At 42.6% G+C, this 20,948-nt stretch overlaps 1 protein-coding gene across 3 annotated transcripts in view; it reads left to right on the top strand.

Moving 5' to 3' along the window:
* atrnl1a (attractin-like 1a) overlaps window positions 1-20,948 on the top strand; it is a 225,085-nt gene that overhangs the window by 23,987 nt on the left and 180,150 nt on the right. For all 3 annotated transcript variants that reach the window (XM_078288842.1, XM_078288841.1, XM_078288840.1), the window contains exons 4-10: window positions 533-661; window positions 1,727-1,935; window positions 6,005-6,179; window positions 6,389-6,476; window positions 11,496-11,742; window positions 14,661-14,844; window positions 18,351-18,505. In XM_078288842.1, coding sequence (XP_078144968.1) covers window positions 533-661; window positions 1,727-1,935; window positions 6,005-6,179; window positions 6,389-6,476; window positions 11,496-11,742; window positions 14,661-14,844; window positions 18,351-18,505 — 1,187 coding nt within the window. The remainder of the gene's footprint in view (window positions 1-532; window positions 662-1,726; window positions 1,936-6,004; window positions 6,180-6,388; window positions 6,477-11,495; window positions 11,743-14,660; window positions 14,845-18,350; window positions 18,506-20,948) is intronic.

Consider the following 20,948-nt stretch of genomic DNA (forward strand, 5'->3'; position numbering starts at 1 on the left):
AACATTATTGCCTACAATAAATAACCGTACATTGTTCATTCTGGAGGTTACACACATGGGAAGCAGCTGCAATGGAAAAGAAAGCTGTAGACCTAGTTGCAATTTGACTCAGATTCATTATGAGCTGCAGTACATTTGCAATACATTGTATTTATTAAAGGAGACAGGCCAATTCAATAAGTACCCACTCCCCCCACTCCCCCCCCCCCCCCCATAGACACACACACACTCCAAAAAATCCTCATCAAACAAACAAGAGAGAAATGCAATACGACTCTGTACTGCAATATTATTTTACTTTAAAGCTAATCACTGTCATATTTTTAATGGGGTCTGCAATTCCTTTAATGGAATCCCTTTTATCTTACAGCTCTCCAGTGGTACATTCAGAACCAAAGTACCAGTCCATAAAATATTGCACCATTTAAAAGCGCCTTTGAATTTTTATTTTTTGGGGGCGTTTGTCTCTCTCTCTCTCTCTCTCTCTCTCTCTCTCTCTCTCTCTCTCTCTCTCTCTCCCTCTCTCTCTCAGTGGTCTAGTGGTACCGGAGACCAGGGGTAATGAGACGGTCCCGGAGGTAGTGACAACGTCCGGCTACGCTCTGCTCCACTTCTTCAGCGACGCCGCCTACAACCTGACCGGTTTCAGCATAGCCTACTCGTATGTCTAGACGTCTCCCCTCCTTCCTTCTCTGTTTTCCCTCCTGCCCTCCCTCCCTCTCTTTCTGGTCTTTCTTGCCCTCGTTCTCTCTTTTTCTATCTGTCTCTCCCGGAAATACACAAATATACACAGACACAGGCTCAAAACTCACACACACACACACACACACACACACACACACACACACACACCATAAGGCTGTCTACAGCCTGTCACTCTCTCTCTCTCTCTCTCTCTCTCTCACAGACACAAGTCATCACACAGTAATGATGACTGTAGTAATAGATGTCGGTTGCAGCCAATCAGTCTGTTCCTTGATGGAAAATTGAATGGTGTGTGTGTGTGTGTGTGTGTCTGTTTTGTGTGTGTGTGTGTTTGGTGGGTTGGGGAAATGGTGAGGGCGAGCACAGTTAGTGTACAGTCACACTGCCTCAAGGCTCACACACACACAGACACACGAACATACGTAGACACACACACACACACACAGTGGGTAGATAAAGGTTTTGGTTGTCATGACGACCCTCTTGTCACAGCAGCAAACCTGCTTTTTGTGTTAATGAAAAGATGTTCTACCATTGGTCCTTGACTCCTTCCTCCCATCTCTCTCTCCCTCCCTTACATCTCTATCTCTGTTTGTAATGTCAGTGTAATATCAATGTAGGCTATTTTTCTCCACTTTTTCCATTTTTCTATATATCTAATGTCATCTTTTTTGCTGCGTTTTCAGCAGTTTTTCAAATCTAATGCTCTCTCACTTTCAATGTCTTTTTTTTCTCTCTCTTTGTCTGTCTCTTACTATCAAGCTACATTTCTACTTTTTCTCTTTCCGACTGTTTCTGTTTCTTGCTCCATCTCCCTGGGGTGTCCTGGTGCCTGATGTTGAGGCTCACGTAATGTACTTGCAACATCCTGACTTCGATGATGATCTCCCTCTCCCTCATGATCTCCCCCTTTCTGTCCTGTCACTCTCGACCGAATACTGTCTAAAAAAAAGCAGCAATGCCATACAAATAACCTTTAAGATCGTCCCTGCCTTTCTGTCCAACTCTCTCTCTCCCCCAGGATAAACTCTTGTCCCAACAACTGCTCGGGCCACGGCAGATGCAGTACGGCGAACTCGGTGTCGGGCCGCGTGTACTGTGAGTGCGAGGAGTACTGGAAAGGCGAGGCCTGTGATATCCCGTACTGCAGGGACAACTGTGGCAGCCCAGGTCACGGCTACTGCGACCTGACCGGAGAAAAGCTCTGCGTCTGCAACGACAGCTGGCAAGGTAAGGCGGCGGGGACAAATGGGACGGGGAAGCGAATAGAATTTAATCAGGGAGATTAAAAGCAGAGATATGGATGAAACCAACGAGTGCTTATTGAATGAAGTGAGAGGGCTTTGGCCCATCCAGGTATGGTTGGCGCGTTGGGGTGCAGCCAGGACTGCGGGATGTGACTCTTGGCCCTGGAGCTGGGCTTTTGGGGGGAGGGGGGAGAGGACTGGGGCTGGAGGAGAGAGTGGAAGGAAAGGGCAGAGGGATAGAGCTAGAGCTGATTCAGATGTGTCGGAAGTGTTATATCTGAACTAACTCATTCATTACATCATGTGCATCAAGTAACATCTTAAAGGTGCTACGTGTGACATTTTTAAAAATCAATATCGTATTGTAATACCTTGGTATAATTACCGCAAACCAAATGAGACCATAGTCAAGAAGATTGCGAGCCTCTATCTCATGCCGGTTGCACAAAGAGGATCTCCTCTCCATCGGTCAAAAGTTTTCTCTTTTGCTTTCCTGCAAGAGGGTAAACATGTTGGAAGTCATCGGCCTTTCACGCATTCCACCATCTGCCACTGAAAAGCTTTAGCTCTGCTTCCGCTAGAAGAACAGCGGGACTCTTCCTGCTTCGTGCCGCAAAGCAACATCACTTTGTGCTGCAAAGCAATCCAGCTGATTTCCTGTGAAATCTGACCCGGTGACACAAAAATGTAAAATGCAGTGAAGAGGCTGGTAGAGGCTGCCAGTCTTCTCGCTGATGGTGTCATTTGTTTAGCTTATTTAAATACATGTGGTAATGATTTATTGATGTTAAAATGTTCCACGTAGCATCTTTAAGACTGTTTAAACTGCTGACTGTCTAGTCTATCCAAAGCCCCTGCCAGTCTGAAACTCAGTGCCATGCAAAGATTAATATTTATACAGTATCAGATTATATTGTATCATTCCTGTGGTTGTGTGCAATTGTGACAATTCTTAATTTTTAAACTTCCCCTATCTGGTATTCCTGGCACACTGCACCAAACCCTCAAAGCATTTCAAGGATGAAAAAATATTGCAAAAATATGTTATCCCATACCAGTGCGAGATATGATAGTCTGGATAGTTTGTGGTTGTGTCAAACACTGTGGCGGTCATGTCAGGCTGCTCCAGTCTGGTGGGGCAAAATGGTGGAGCACTGCCCCCTCCTGGAGAGATGCTGTCAGCACAAGCAGAAACACCAGAGGACAGGAGCAAAGCCTCATTCCACTCGATATGTTGATCTGGATATTTTAGCTTCCTTGGTCTGCAGACATGCTTGTAAATGCTCATGATGAGGTGGGAGATTCTGTATTTGTTATTCTTTCTAAAATAGTTATCCTCCTTTGAAACATTTGACACCAACTTAGACCCTGGCATGAAAGTGGAATATTATTGAAGTTATTAACTCTCTGAAGATATTTATTCAGAAAGTAGCCACACTGGGAGAATGTAATCATCTATCATTTTGAAATATTGAGTAATGAATATTATGTAATATTTTCCCACCAGAATGGATATATGAATTTGTGTGAATCAAGAATAAGTAAGAGTGACGTCATTCACCAAGTACAATAAATGTACACAAATTTGTCGTGGAGATATTAATGCAAAAAGAAATCAATAACTCATATATAGTGACATAATTACATACAAGGGAAACAAGCACTGTACACTGCTGTAACTTGTATACCTGAGGAAGCTCTGCACTCTTTTAGGTGCAAAAGTTAAAAAGCTTTTATTTCTGTAGCTCCTTTACATGCTTTGGCAGAGCTGCTTTCATCAGGGGAGTTAACATGAGAAGACAAGCAACATACATCGTTGACATTCAGATCCATTTAAATTCAGGTGCAACCGTATTTTCCATGTCTATGGGTGCAACTCAAAAAAGGCAAGGGTTTTCATTATGGTGACATCTAGTGGACTCGTCACCACATTATATCCCAGGGAGGGAAAGAAAACAAATCTGATTGTAAGATTAAATTCTGCATATTTTTGGAACACATTGCCATATCTATGCATTTTTGGGGAATTGCAACATGATTGCACACTAAAAGCCCTGTACTTAGCTGCATTTGGCTCTTGGCCGGTTAAATGATTGCTTTGTAATCGTACGTATTAAGGAAATAGCAATGCTATAAATCACTGCATTTAACTGTCAGGAGTGACACTTGAAGTTGGTTGACTAATGTTCTGTTTATAGCTGTGTAAGTCTATTTATATGTGTGATAATTTTAGCTAAGATCATCCTTAATTGAGCAACACATCAGGGACAGTGTGCACAAAAAGAAAAATAACGTGCGAGCATGCAAACACACACCCAAATACACAGAACCACACAGTCTATAACCTTTTTTTACCTAAATGTCTGTCTGCAGTACCTGTCTGATTTCTCACTCTGTCTCTACCTGTCTGCCTCTCCCTCATTCTCTCCCTATCCATCTCTTTTCCTCCTCCATCTGTCTGTCTTCCTCTCTCTCTGTCTGTGTTTCTCCTCACATTCACACAAAAGCCATCAAGACGGTAATAATGACAGTACTACTAGTTGTCAGTTTGTTCCCTGATAGAAGACAGAGTGATGCGTGTGTCTGTGCTGGGTCGGGTAATGAGAGAGTTGGGGACAGTTAGCGAACACACCCTCAAGGCAGCCGCACACACACACACACACACACACACACACACACACACACACACACACGCACACATACACTCATATGCACGCACACACAAGCACAAACAACGGGGTAATAAAGGTGCTGGTTGCCATAGCAACTCTCCTGTCACAGCGGAAAACCTGTTTTTGTGTGTAAATGAAAAGACCATGTTCTCCCATTTGTCCTTCACTCTTCCCCTTCCACGTCTCCTCTACCTCCAGCCTCCATTCCTCTCACTCCATCCATCCAAACGGAGAGGAGAGTATATTCCAGTGCAGTTTGCATCGATGAATCAGAGCCTTTCTCTAGTTTCTTCTCCCCATATTTGTACTTGACCCTCATTTGTACCTGGGGAAACAGTGCTGCGGTCCCTGTCTTGATGGGGTGTGTACGGCATTAATCAGAGCCACACACCCCATTTAAAACCCCTAATGATTTTGGCCTCACTGATCCCCCCCATATGCAGGGAGGGAGGTCAATGGACAACATTGGTGAAGGATGATACTGATTATATCTCACGGCTGTTGCTTGACCTCCTTGTAACTCCTATTTTGGTGTTTTTCTTTTTTTGTTTACGTCATCTTTGTGGAATAAATGTTCATGTGCTGAGTACATTCCTAGACTCTAAGGACCATGAAACCCATTCAAAACTCCATTGTTCAATTTCAACGATTCATGCACATAAATAGTAAAGTGCCAGTTTTTCTAATTTACCTAAAAAAGTGGACTTTTTCGAGATAGGAGGGTTCCATCCGTCAGCAGCACTATGCATTACATAGAATGGATCCAGCCTCTCAGTGTCTTGTCAGTACCAGTAGATGGTGCTATGGCGACTTGCTTCATGATCAGTATGCTTCACTTCAGACGTCTTCTACTGCTTTATTTATCAAAACAAAACACATTTTGTGATGTTGTGTGTATGTGTTAGATCTGTCAGTTCTTCCATACTTAAAGGGATGTATCTCCTCTGTTTCTCTGTCTCCCTCCCTCCTCTTTTCCCCATCTTACTCTCTTTCATCTCACATTTTTGTTACATTGTTACCCATTGATCATTTTTTTCCATGAATAATGAATATAGAATTTATTTTCTTTGGTGGCAAATTTAAATAAGCAAGTAATAAACTAACAGTAAAGTAATATCTCAGAAATACTTTGAGGGTTTTAAGAGAAAACCTAAAACATACTACTGCTTTTGAATGAAAAAATACTTTTTTACACTTTTTAAACAATACTTTTCCTGTTCTTTTGTCCCTTGCAGTTGTTGGGTATCTTTTCTATTACTGGCTGTATTTTTCATGAGCCTAGACTGTTTTTAATTATGTTTATCATTGTATGAAATGTGCTATATAAATAAAATTTGGTTTGATTTGATAATAAGTAAAGTCCCTCTCTCTCTGCTCCAGGTCCGGACTGCTCTCTCTCTGTTCCCTCCACTGAAGCCTTCTGGGTGCTGCCCAGCGTCAAGCCGTCGGCTCAGTCTCTGGGCCGGGCGTCCCACCGAGCGCTGGTCCACTCCGGCCTGATGTGGGTGGTGGGAGGCTACTCCTTCAACTACTCCAACTACCACATGGTCCTCAAGTAAGTACTAGACACCCATCTCACCCATCAGCCTGCTTTGGCTCTTGTGAAACAGATTTTTGACGGCAGGGGTTAGGGTTTGGGAAATATTTGATAGTGAAAACCTGTTTTTGATGGCATTATGCTGTGGCAGTAGTGCTAATTTATTTGTCTGGACTCCATTTTTTATCGTTTATTACACTCAAGTCTCTCTCTCTTCCTCCCTCTAGCTACAACCTGGAAACTAGTACATGGGATGTGGTTCCCGTCAGTAACGGCCCTCTCTACAGATATGGACATTCCTTGGCTCTGTACCAGGTATATTGACACATACTTCATAGATTCACAAGGTTTATCATAGGCAATGTAACGTACGATTATGTTATGATTATACTCTATCATACCTGATGCATGCAAGGTCTATATACCTTATGATCAACTTAATTGACACATGCAGCGCATACTAAGGGTTATACATCCATTTTGAAAGTCAGTATTTCAAAAACATAGATGATTCTGTCCTCAAAACGGAAACAATTTGACTCATAACGTTAATGGTAACTTTAATAGTAACCCATAAAATGGCTTACCTGCAAGCCAACAACCATTTTGTCAGTGTCCTCATTTTGGATTGAAGCTTACCGTGTAATACAGCTAATGTGCTGCTGCAGAGACTCTCCAGGACTGTGCTGCCTGCACAGACACATCACTGGCCCTCACTGGCTTTACTAAATAATTAATAATGTCCTCAAACAATTGAAGCCACAGCGAACTGGAACACAGATAACACAGTCAACTTTGTAGTTTGCACGTCATTACCCCATATATGTAAATACAGCATATATGTACAGTATATATACACATGCATGTGCACATACACACATGCATGCAAGCCTGTATACATACAGACAGACAGATAGCAAACACACACGCACGCACACACACACACACACGCACACCCACACACACACACACACACACACACACACACACACACACACATACACTTCTTTGGCTGGTAGGCTGAGAGAAGCTACGAGGATTGTGACAGGTAACATGGCAGAAAGATTGATGTTCTCACCTTTGGCTCCATGAGGATCAGTGTGTGTGTGTGTGTGTGTGTGTGTGTGTGTGTGCTGACCTCTTGGTGGTCTAATTTTTGTTTGATTGATGAAGAGTCAGTCTGGCTTGAAAACAGCATCACTAAAACAAAGTAGTTTGGCCAATGTCTGAACTGAAGTCTAGCTGTGTGTATATTTCTGTATATATTTGTGTGGGTGTGTGTGTGTGTGTGTGTGTGTGTTATCTCTGAATCTGAATAGGCGTGTAAATCAGGAGCTACCACAGACTGTGTACATCTTGTTCCTTGCCACTCTTAAATATTCAAGGTGTCCCATAGGCTAACAGGCTTACTCCTGCTATCAAACACTGGTTTAATCTGTGATTTTCTAAATATAATGTGGCGTTGCATCTTATTTAAAGGGATCATTAACCATTTTAACTTTAAAGGTGGTTTGGAATGCACCTTGTGTTTTTATAGCGCAGGACAAATTGACTTTCTGCTGGATGTCACCGTTAGCTGCGCATACTCAGAGCTTTGAACTGTTTAAAGCATTTTATTATGTTTATCTGTTCCCAGTGCTTAAATAGTGCTTCAGGACTTGAAAGTTTAAGTAGCTCTGAGAGTTCCTCTCACTGGACTACCTAAGGTTTAAACTGCTCTTAAATTGCCTCAATACATAACATACACTTAACATTTTAGTCACTTAAAGCAGTGCTTGTCAAAATCTGGATCGAGACCTAAAGATCAGCCATAGCTAGCATAAAATGGGCCAATCGGTTCGTGGAGAGAGATTACTGGCTTGAACAGGTGAAGTTTTTAACTGGAGAATTCTAATTTTGTATTAAGCTATTACCTATAATATATTACCATCGGCTTCTCAGGTCCTTGCAATGAGGAACTGAGCAAATAGGACACTTACTGTAAGGTTAGTAAGGATAAATTATGTGAAGTATTTAGTTGCCTACACATCTGTATGAGTCATAACAAAGAAAGTGTTATTTTAAACCTTTTTTTGCCACTTTCCAGATACTTGGACGCATGCTTACTGTGTCTGTTAAAAGCAATGTAATACTGAGGGGGGGGGGGGGGGGGGGGGGGGGCTGCAGACACATTTCTGTCTTCTTGTGTGATGAAGGTGAGATTTGAGCCGGGGAGGTCAGTGTGGCAGACTAATACCTGACAATTTGCGCCCAGCAATAAGTCATATCTTCAGGTGTCTCAGGCCAGCTTACTAAACAGCCCAGCTTGGACATCACACCATCTCCCTCACACTGTAGGGGAGATGAAAGGAATTACTCAACTTCATCGACGTAGAGCCCTCTCAGACTTGCATACTCAGACACACACACACAAAACACACACACTGGACAATTTGGTATGGGTTTCTTTGAGGCAGGGTGTGTTTTATTTTTACCCCAGAGAGTCCAGACCTGCTGACTCTTCACCCCTCACCCTCGAGCTTGACCCTGGTATTTTAGGTGACTCCTTGCTAATGTTGTAATTACTGCACCACAAGCAGAGATACCATAGCTTATTGCTGGCATGTTGCAAGGGTGCAATAACATACTAATGTGCATATTAGAGTGTGTTGGTTTAGCTTTAAGGGTTTATCCTCCTCCACTTTCTTCTACTTACAACCAAAAAAACCATCATGTGCAATGTCGGAGGTGTAGTGAACAAAACAAGGCAAGTAGACTTTTGATTGGGCCAAAAAAGCTAGAGGTTTGACCGGGTTGAGCGTGAATCCAATTAAACACCGACAGGAATGATCAAGGTTTGGAAAAGTGAGTCACTGCATAGCAATGTGGCTTTGTGGAGGAGAAAATTGTCTTTCTGTGACAATTATGTCACGATGTCACATGTTTGTCTGATTGTGTTTTCTTTGGTAAGCAGGAAGAACAGCAATTGATTCTGGCAACCAGCTAATGATGATCTGTAGCAAAATAATAAAAAATAGGAGCAGAAATCAAAAGCTGCCATGATCAAGCCAGAAGGAATTCTGAAAAATTAGAGCCAAACTTATTCGGGTCGATTCACATCTAATTGGGTTTGGGCATTGAATCAAAACTCTGCAGCGAGGGTCTTAGACCCAGATGCTAATGGGAATCTCTTTACAGTAGTCACATTGCTCCTGACATTGTTGAGGGCTGCTAGTATCTGAGTCTTGTCTTAACTGTTGATAAAAAAGTCACACATCTGCCTCATTATCAGCTATATCATGGCGACAGAAAGTAAATGTTGACAAAGTGTGACTCCCAGATGGTTTCTGTCCTGGCCATGTACAAGATAATGAACGTGAAGCCATATCATCCAATCAAGCGGTGTTATGATGTAGAAGCCCCATCTGTCACAGGCACAAGCCAGAAACAGCAGTTCTGTTGCTGATAACTCATCTTTTCTGACAGCTTGTCAATGAAAATCAACTGTCACCCACTTAACTTTCTGTTGAATTATACTCACACAGCAGGTACATGACAAGCTTATTGAGTAATTTTCAGGATGAATCTTTGTTACTGTTTTCTGTTCTCTGTGCAGTTCACTGTCTCAGGTTCAGTTAACAAGATCAAGAACAAGAACTCAATTAAATTGAAGAAACCGTATTGCATTCCATGTCTGAAACTACACTCACTGTGACTAATAATTGTGGTTCCTGGCAAAAGCCATATAGTCATTGTTTAAAGTATAGTCCATGTGTTAGGGTGCTTTCAATGCACATTCACTACTACAGTAGAGCCTCATTATATGTGAACTGTCCGAATTGTCCAGTCTACAAAAAGTATATAATGAGCATATAGTATGGCAGTGCCAAAATGCATCCTAATTGTGCTTAGTTGTTGGAATTCCTCTTTTGATATGTGCAATTAAACAACTAATTAGAGTTTCAGAGGGTTTTATTATTTTTGAGTTTTGAGTATTTTTAAGTTTTGGTGCAGAGTTAATATATAATATATAACTAATATCATTTAATATTAGTTAGTAATATGTTTTCTTATTCGGAACATTTAAATGTACCAAATACCCTTTTGTGTGTGTGTGTGCGTGTGTGTGTGTCTGTGTGGCTGTTGGGCGTTCTCTGGGATTAGACTAACTGAACAGCATGCTGCAGTCTTTTATATGTATTTGTCTCTCCTCTCCTCTTCTCTCCTCTCCTCTTCTCTTCTCTTCTCTTCTCTTCTCTTCTCCTCTCCTCTCCTCTCCAAGGCATAAATTCCACCTCGTAGGCCAAATCCACTATTACCATATAAATGAACAACAACGTTAGAGGAGGTTCTCCTCAGGTAGAGCTGCGGCGGAATGAAAACAGCAAGAGATTTACAATAGGTTTCCCGGGTCAAAGAACAAGAGCAACTGCACACACACACACACACACACACACACACACACACACACACACACAGATACACACAAAAGGACGCATGCATGCTTACACAAACACACATATACAAACATACCCAAGTATGCACTCTAATACACACACACCAATTCCTGTCAAGTGGGTAACTCACCAGTTTCTAATATACCTTGGAAAACCATTCACCTCCCCCCCTCTCTCTCTCTCTCTCCTGTTGAAATTAAGAGTCAAGGTCATTCCAAGTGTGGGTTTTTCCCGCTGTCTCCCTACTGCTTGAACTTTGGCAACAGAAAACAGATCAGCAGGCATGTTTTCAGAAGGCCCTCCTTCCGTTTCTTATGTGTTTTTTAAAGCAATAGCCTTTGCCACTTTCACATACATAAATGTTTTGCTATTCTCTATCGCTGATTGATATAACACAATAGTGATTTGACCCAGTTCATGAAAGCTTTTACATTTGGTGTTCTAAATATCCAATGCTGGGTAGGTCTTTTTCTCCTTTTTTATTTCCAGCAGCATCAACAGCGGTTTGTTTGGAATAAATAGAAGAACTGGGTGGTTAGCATGCAGCGACTGACTGAACAGACAAAGAAACCAGCGATACTTTTCATCAACAGAAAATCCAAGAAAGAAGTTGTCACGGTATCGGAGACACTGTTTGACTGACAAGTGATCTTGGGGAAGTGCAGTGCAGAAACACCACAGCAATGACCGCTAAGCACCAAAAATTACAAAAACAAACGAGGATCTCCGGATTAGCACTTTAAAGTAAAAGGCTTCCATAGCAAAAGTGTGTATGAGTTGGGGGATGCTATGTGGCGAAGGGTATGTCTGTGTATTTGAGTGTGTATGAAACACGAACACACACACAAACACTGACACACACACACACACCATCTACTCTGACTTGTCTGTCTTGCAGGATGACATCTACATGTTCGGAGGGAAACTGGAAGCAGGGTCGGCCAACGTGACAGATGAGATGTGGGTGTTCAACATCCCCCGACGCACCTGGTCACCGCGGCAACCCACCCCACCTCCCCCCTACGCCCTGGAGGGCCACTCTGCCCACGTGATGGAGCTGGCCAACGGCGAGCCGGTGATGCTGATCTTCTTCGGCTACTCGCCAATCTACAGCTACATCAGCAAAGTTCAGGAGTACAATATCAGTGAGTGGCACAGCTGACTGTGCTTTATTTGTTTTTCTTTGGTGATTGTTTAATTGCTTTTCATTGATGTGAGTCAAACAGAAGGACTCTTCAAGTTGTTGACATTTCCGGAGGCAATGTTTTAAAATGGTCACTAGTGGGAATCGGGATTCTAACCCAGGTTCACTAGATAATACTAGATGTATTAAACACACAGCAGAGTACTGTTGCTGAGGCAGGGGTGAAAATCCAATGTAAAACTTCAAAAATTCAGTTATTGCTGCTGTTGAAGAATCGTACAACTCATCCACATGGTCCTTTATGGGTAGAACAAGTTTCATGGCCCAAAGGCCCAAGACAACAAATTTAAAACATGTTCAATGCAGAAATCTGAAATCTGAAAATCAGGCTTTTTTCCCCAGCTCCTGAGGTTTTAGCTTTAGCTTAGCTTTTATTCTTTTGATCTCAGACAGTTACATCTCAGATTTTGACCTCAAACAATTCTCTCCAAAAGCAAGGGAGTCAAACTATAGTAGTTTGTCTGGAAGCTACACTTTCTGGAGCTGCTCCCTTGAAAGTTAACAGCAGAATGACTTCACAGTCACTGTGACGGTACCTAAGGCAATTTTCCTGGGATATGGGTACAATTTTGTGGTTGAGAAATGGTAGCCCCGCTGTGAAAGAAAGCTCTTTTGGGTGTAAAAGCTCAAACAAAAATTCCACAATTGGCCACCCATTCTTTGTCAGTAGAGCATCTCATCACCACATCATGCATTGTTTCTTGGCTTTCTAATGTTGATAGAGAGTTGTTGATGTTCAGTGTTAAGCATGGAGGACAGCCAAGTGGGAATCAGCTTCTCCTGGTAGTTTTACTGTCGTGCTCAACTCATTCAGCTACACAGGGCCATTTAGTTGAATTGTCCAAGATGGCAAAAATAACACACAAATTGAGTTTTTGAGTGGATTTAAACTTTAATATGACAAAAAGGGCTTGTTTGGGTCCATGGCATAAACCACTTGCTCAGAATTGAAAATTATTCTTTACATTGTTAACATACTAACCACAAATTCAATTATTTCTTCAGTTCTTTCACTCTTCAGTGAAAAATTCTCTTCAGTTATTTCACTCCAAAATGAGACTCAACTTTAACTTTTAACTCTTTTTGCAAACTTTTATGTTTGCAAGCATGAAATAAAATTAATTTAACTTTAGAATCATATTAATGTTATCAGCTATTATAAACATTTTCCTAATAACTTAATTACCATATCTTTTTGGTAAAACTTGATCTTTTCCAAATATTCAAAATGTATTATTGCATATTATCGCAATGCATATTTTCCTCAGGTCTCTCTTTCTCTCTTTTTGTCTCTCCCTCTCTTTCTCTCTCTCTCTCTTTCTCAAGTTTTGATGCATTTGATTATAGGTTAGGGGTTAGTTTTAGTGTTTTCTATGTAGCCAGTAGATGGCGGTGTAGTCCAGTGTTGTACGACCAGCCACTGAAATTAGAGCTGAATCTTTGACACATTCTGGAGACACACACACACACACACACACACACACACACACACACAGAGCGGTCATTAAGAAGAGGTGGCACCCAGGCCAGAGTGTCTGGGAGAAGACAATGATTAATGAATCCACTGGATTCTCTCACTCTACCTCCCTGTCATCCTTTTCTCTCTCTCCCTCTTGTCCCTCACTCTCTCTCTCTCTCTCTCTCTCTCTCTCTGTCTCTAGTACACTCTCTCATCCCTCCTCGCCTCCTTCTCCGTTGCTCCCTCATTCCCTTTCCTTTTATCTGCCGGCCTCTCTCTTTGACCCCCTCTCTCATCCCTCCCTCTCAATCTCCGTCATCTCTCCCTCCCTCCCTCCCTCCCTCCCTCCCTCCCTGCTCCTCCACCTCACCTTTCCTTCCCTTCTCTCCCCTCATCTGTCTATCACTTTCATCTTCGCCCGGCTCCCCCTCCCTCCCCCTCTCTCTCCCTCTGACAATGTCACAGCATAACTCTACACCGAACATCATTAGGCTTCAGAAGGAGAGAGTAAGAGTCAGTGCAACCTGGAAATGAATAGAGGGGAGTTGAAGCGGAGTGTAAAATATGAGGTAAAAGGATTTAATGACCACTTGGTGCGGCAGGTTCCCAGCAATTAGCTGACAGGGATGAGATAAGGGTTGACCTTCTACTTTCTTGTCATCTCTTTATATCTGCCTCTCTGTTTCTCTCTCTCTCTGTCTTGCTCTCACTCTCTCATTCATTCCTCTCTCTCTGTCTCTGTTTCTGTCTATGTGTGTCTGTCTCTGGCTCTCTCTTCTTTCTCTGTCTTGCTCTTTCTCTTCCGTTTTGTCTCTTTCTGACTGAGTTTCTGTCTCTCTCTCTGTCTCTCTCTCTCTCTCTTTGTTTCTCTCTCTGCTGTCAGTACTACAGTGGGTCTCGGGGGTGTGCCCTGTACAGTTCTAGATCGTGGCACGCTGTCTCGCGCTTTTGAAGTTTTTTGCTTTCTCTTTCCCCTACTTCTAAGGGTTTTGCTTGTTGCGTTGTGTCTCTTCTTTAACGGGGGGGCAGGCTGGATGATGTAATTCCTGCCTGTTTTTAATAACGTTTTGCATGCACCTGAATGAATCTGTATGCATCACGCCAGTCTAATAAAGGGGCACTTTTAAATTCGATAAATTCTAATTTCCTCTGGCCTCTCTTCCTCTTTGGCTCACTCTCTCCGTCTGTTCCTCTCTCTCCCCCCCTCTCTCTCTCTCTCTCGGCGCCAGAATTAAAAGTGCTTTGCTTTTTGGCATGGATGTGGAAGGCCAATATTGCCAAAGCATCAAAAACTTTTTAAGCTATCAACTCTGATCTTTGTCCCTGAGTACTGCATTAATCAACCCCCCTTTCTTTCTCCCGCTCTCTCACTCCCGCTCCCTTTTCTCTTTGCGCCCCAGGGTCGAACTCCTGGCAGGTCGTGTCTGCCGGCGGAGCCGTGGTGCAGGGGGGTTACGGCCACAGCAGCGTGTACGACAAGGCCAGCGGCTGTGTGTTCGTCCACGGCGGCTACAAGGCTCTCAACAGCAACAAATACGGCCTGGTGGACCACATGTACCGCTACCACGTCCACACTCGCACATGGTGAGAGCGCAGAGGGACATTACGTATGAACGTGTGCGTCTGTATTCCCAGCAAACATTTTGAAAGTTGAGAAGTTGAGATGACGTCCGAATCGTCCATAGCTGCTATACCTGCATCATTTTGTGGAATTGGGACCTCAATATCTTCCTGATATCAGTTCATAACAGTTTCCAAAGCTGTCTTAATATGAGTTTTTACTGTGCCACAACACTGTACTGTGAAAATGTTGTTGTGTGTGTGCACATGTTGCGGTTGGAGTTTGTATGTGTGTGTGTGTGTGTGTGTGTGTATGAAAGAGAGAGAGAAAGAGAGAGAGAGGTGTGGTAGGGGGTGAGGGGATGACGGAATGTGTGTGTGTGCGTGCTGGTTGTGTGTGTGTGTTTGTAAGTGCATCTGTGTATGCACGAGAATACTGTAAGTATAAATATATCTGCATAAGTATCTGTGTGTGTGTGTGTGTGTGTGTACTTTTGTGTTTATGTGCACTCCTTGTCAGATGTACTAGAGCTTGTTTGAGAGTGTGGAACACCGGCAGCAGAGCAAACTGTTTTCGACACTTCCCGCAGCCCCTCTATTACCACCATGTCAGCTCTCATGTAGCTTACTACACACACATACACACACACACACACACACACACAACTGGTTTGTGTTTTTCACAAGCTGTGTGTCTGTGCCTGTAGAGAGCGATAGAAACAAGAGACAGAGAGAGAGAGGGTGAAAGAGAGATAGATCATTTGAAGAAAGGTGATTGCCGTACCTAATGCGCTCATTGTTGACACTGTGAGTTTGGATGAGTGAGATCTAATCTTATATGCGCCGATTATGAACTAATAGGAAAAGGTGAAAGTGCTGCTTTATGATCAGCTGCTCCATTTGCACAGAAATTATGACCTGCCAGGGCGAGTTTAAACATTGGACTGTCCTTGGCTAAGTTCTTACATGAATCACTTTTACCACTATCAGTACATAAACCTCGTACATTCACAGCGGCACTACAGTCACAACACTGCGCACATTGGTGCCGTGACAGTAGTGCATAAAATATTCATGCATGCTCATCATGTGTGCAGTCAAATGACTCTGCATATTGCTGAGGCTATCCATGAATATTGACATTGGCAACTGAATGGCATTATTAAACATCATTACACCAGACACAGCAAAGAGAGGTCGCATTAGTTCGTAGTGTATAGCCAATGTGGAAAACTGATTACTGATGACTTCATTTCAGCTTAAGCTCTCCAACTGGGGTTACTGTTACCTTGAATGTGACAGACGTCTAGAACTAAAAAGTGTTGAAAACAAGTGTTGAAAACTCTTGAAAACAATGATGTAGCTCAAATAGAGATAACAACGCTTAGTCTTAGGGCTATTCTTTGGGAAGCTTGCCCCAGAACAGAAAATGACAAATACTCAAAAATGAGTGATAGCACAACATTCAAGATTATGGTGTTTTTGTCAACTCTAGTAGCTAACATACCTAATTTAAGTCTTTGGCTGACAAAATAATAACATATTTACAGACTGGATGCTCTATATTTCAGGGATATTGAATGAAGGGCTTCAGGAACTGATTCATTTGTTCCAAGATGTGTATGTACTGTCTCAGAGGAGAGGGAAAGGAAAAGTAGAGCATTAGAGTAAGAAATTGAGAGGAGAAGAGGGTGAGAGAATGGAGGGATACGTATGACAGGAGGGCAGACCTCAGTTGACCTACAGCAGATGGATGGGTGAAAGAGGACACTACGCTCTATCAGTCTCCCTCCCTCCCTCACTCACTCAGTGCGTGTACACACTCACACACGTGTACATGCACACACACACAGACACTCTCTGTCTCTCTGTTGCTCTCACTTTCCAAATGGAATTTCTTGTCAGAGTCAGGTGTCACCTAAGCTTGCAGACATTCGAAATTTCCAACCCTAAACATTTGCAAAGCTCTTCCAGGTATTCTAGCTATTCTATCAAACTCCCACCCAACGTAAAAACCTTCAAAGCATCGCAGTATAATCAGAAAGCCCTCAACAAACTCTATGAAGGAAGGAGGGTATTTTACATTACTCAAATCTTGACTAATTGGAGTGCAAACTATTAGCATTTGGCTTGCAGTTCACCCATCAAGTTGAGTGAAATAGCTGCACGAACATACAATGGCTCAGTTAGAAAATGTACTTCTCACAACAAATACATCACTTACTCTGCTGCAGCTAAATGCACTGCAATCACCCACAGTAGGACTATATAGAATGAAATGCATCTACTGGGCCAATATGATTGGAGGCTACATCAAATTAGTTTCCCTGACTCTTCAGGTCTGGAGACTCAGGTTGGGGAGGTTTGAGAGACACTTCACACTTCAGCATACACTATGTATATGATAGTAGGCAACTAACATAGTCTCAAAAGATAGAACAGGAGAACTTGCAGCTAAAGCTAATGGTAAGCCATCTTAAAGGGGTCAGAAACACTAAAACATGTTTTGATGTTAACTGATATCTAGGTGTTGTTTGAGACAGAAAACAAAAATACTAGGCATTACCTCCACATATTTATAAGTGCATATGGTGAACTGCTGATGTTTTAGGTGCTAAATCTAATGCTAAAGAAGGTGAACGTCATTGAGTGTTTCGTATTGTCTTACTTTAGTTCGACTGTACGTAATCAGATTAATTTGATAGCCCATCCCCCTCGCCCCCCTTCCCCTCCCTCTCCACCGCTACTCCCTACGGCCATTTTATTACATTTTTTAAACTAGAGGGGTAGGCGGAGAGGGACTGAAACTGAAACCGTCACCCTTTAAATGATATACAGCTAAGTCTGACAGTTTTACTGTACGTAAGAAATTGCCAAAAAATGTACATGAAATATAGTCAGTCTTTTTACTTTGGATAATGCTAGTTATCTACTATCACTCAACACAGTGTAAAGAGTTAGCATGAGCTACCGGGGGCCACGTGGATGATTTTGGTGTCAATATTCTTGTCCCTTAAAACTTGGTGTATTCCTTTAAGAACTGCGAGGCATTAGAGAGCTGCTGAGGTGGAGAGTCACAGTGGCTGCAGTGAGTGAAGTGGACATGGATAGCCATCACAGTTGGCCTCCACTATGTCACCTCTGACCACACAAAGGTCACACACTGCAGATTGAGACCTCCCACAATGCCTATGTCTAGTATCTGTGTGTGTGTGTGTGTGTGTGTGTGTGTGTGTGTGTGTGCAGCTCTCATGAAGGAACAGTTGGTGTGGAGGGCAGTCGCCACAGGCCAGGTCAAATATTCAGACAGACGCCATCAATAACATGGCACCACGGACACACACACACATACTGTACATGTATGCGGTCAGACACACACACACACACACACACTCACACTCATAATTAACGCATTAACACTTTCCTAACATGTTTTCACACTCTTTTGTCGCACCTTTCTCTCTGCATGTGTTTCTGTGTGTGTGTGTGTGTGTGTGCGTGTGTGTGTGTGTGTGTGTGTGTGTGCGCAGGCTAATCCTGAGGGAGAGTGGTTTGGCGCGGTACCTCCACTCTGCGGTGCTGCTGAGTGGCACATTGCTGGTTTTCGGGGGAAACACTCACAACGACACGTCGCTAAGCAACGGAGCCAAGTGCTTTTCCGCTGACTTTCTGGCTTATGACATAGGTAAGAACGGGGCTCACACACACACACACACACACACTTGAGCAGGTTGATACTTGATTTTGCAGCAGATACCAATCAATATATGGGAACATACATGTATATTACCAATTATGGATTTATCTACTTATATGGCAACATGTCAATTCCTCACATCACCCATTCAAAAGCTTGCAAAGCTTTCAAAGAAAAATTGTGATGGCAGAATATTTTAATTTTATTTCCTGACATTTCAACCACATAAAATATGTCTTTATGTTATGCTTATGTCTTTATTTCTATACCAAATGACATCATAATTCATGTATTTTGTAATAAGTTCAGCATAATTTATACTATCTTTGGTTGTGATGCTGATACAGGGGCCACACACACATACACACTCACACACACACACACCTACACACACACACACGTTGCCCATCCACCCTCCCACTGTTACTCATGTTGACCCTCAGTGAAACTAGATATTAGTCATTCTTTGGAATGCTGTTGCCAGCAAAACACGCTTGCACACACACACACACACACACACACACACACACACACACAAGCATGCATATACAAGCATACAAATGCGTGTGTGTGTTTACAACTGATCTCCTGGCGTGAATCCGAGCTCTCCTCACGATTGTACAGCAATAGTGTATGATTAAATGCCCATAATGACTCATGCTGAGAGACAGAGGGAGAGAGAGAGAGAGAGAGAGAGAGAGAGAGAGGAAGAGAAACAAAATTAATGAAACAAAGACAAAAAAAACGGACAACAAAAAAAATGTCCGTGAGAGAGAAAACAAGAGTGCGTGAGAAAACAGGAGAGCATGAGAGGGAGAGGGAGAGAGAGAGAGAGAGAGAGAGGGAGAGAGACAGGGATAGGGAGAGAATATAGATGATTAAGGGTCCCATTACACGCTACCCAATAGCACCATAGGCCAGATGGCGTGTAGATGTGTTTAGAATGCACCACCCCTTGACAGGGACGGATGGAGGGAGGCAGGGGAGGGGAGGGGAGGGGAGGGGAGGGGGAGGGAAAGAGGGATTACACAAACTCTTCACAGGAGATACACAACAGGGAGCAGAGAGAGGGAAAGAGATGGAGGTAGAGGAGGAGGGAAAGATGGATGTTGAGAGGAAGGTTTATACATGGAGAAAGGTAAGATGGTAAGAAAGATGGCGAGCTTCTGTAAGGGAGGACAAGGGAAGCAGCAGCATCCTGGTGGCTCAGCGGGCAAAGGTGGACACCGTGTCCTTGTGACGCGGTGGAGTTGCACAATTAATCGTGTGTAATTGTATAGTGGGTGGCAGGGCGGCCTGGTGGTTAGAGAGAGCGTCCTTCAACCGGACGAACCGGGCCAAGCCGCGTGTTGGCAAGCATCCGCCCTGCTGAGGAGTCCTTGAGCAAGCCACCGACTCCCCTGAATGACTTATTTATTTTATTTTAACATGTGCTTATCCAGGGAAAGTCGACTAAGCACGCTTGCCACTTTTCACGTTCATAGAGTTCATTTTCCCAGCAAGCAAAAAGAGAATTTTCCTATGTTTATTGATAGAGTTTCCAGGAATCCACATTAAAAACGCCGGTGGAAAAATCGGTTGCCAATCGGTCAGACAACATAAAATAGAAAAGATGGGAATCCGTGTGGCAAGATTGATGCAATGAGCGGCAAGTTTGAAACGCGTTGCATCTGAGTAGCTGCTAAATTAAGCCTATATTTGTATATTGTATATTTATTACTTTGAAGTGCTTGTATTTGTCAGCACTATTTATAGCAAATAAACTACTTGTTTTGTGCATTATACGGTTTCCTACCTTTTCTATTTTATTGATAAGGTATCACATCACATTATTATACTGCGATTTTATTTTTCATAATTAATAATCATTTGGCTAAACAGAAACATTTTATTTTATTACAGTTAGAATCACAGCTGTAGTTGAAAATAGTCGAGATGTTGATAGAAGATGCAGGATGCTGTATCATGAGACTAGATTTGTTCTCCAAGTCCTCAAGATTGATAATTGTGATTAAAAGTTGTGATCACAATATCTAGTAAAATAATCATAATTTGTTTTTACCATTATCATGAAGCCCTGTGTTTTGGGTTCAAATCCTTCACCTCCTGCCCGCCCCACTCTCTCATCTTTCCTGTCACTCTCCATTGTAAATTATATAATAAAAGGAGAAACACCAAGGAGGATATTGGAGAGATAAAGTAGTCAAGGTGAGGGAGGCGATGAGACTGGGGAAAGGAGCGATGGAGAAAGAGAAAGGGATATACATGGAGCGAGAGAGAAATAAAGAGTAAATGAAGGAGGGATTTAGGGAGAGAGAGAAGCACTGAGCAGGGCAAAACAGAATTATCTAAAGACAATAAAGATATGATAGGATAAAGCAGAGAATAAGCTTGTGAATAAAAGGCAAAATTAAAGGTAATAAACGATAAA

The sequence above is a fragment of the Centroberyx gerrardi genome, chromosome 15 (assembly GCF_048128805.1).
Source record: "Centroberyx gerrardi isolate f3 chromosome 15, fCenGer3.hap1.cur.20231027, whole genome shotgun sequence".
NCBI lineage: Eukaryota > Metazoa > Chordata > Actinopteri > Beryciformes > Berycidae > Centroberyx > Centroberyx gerrardi.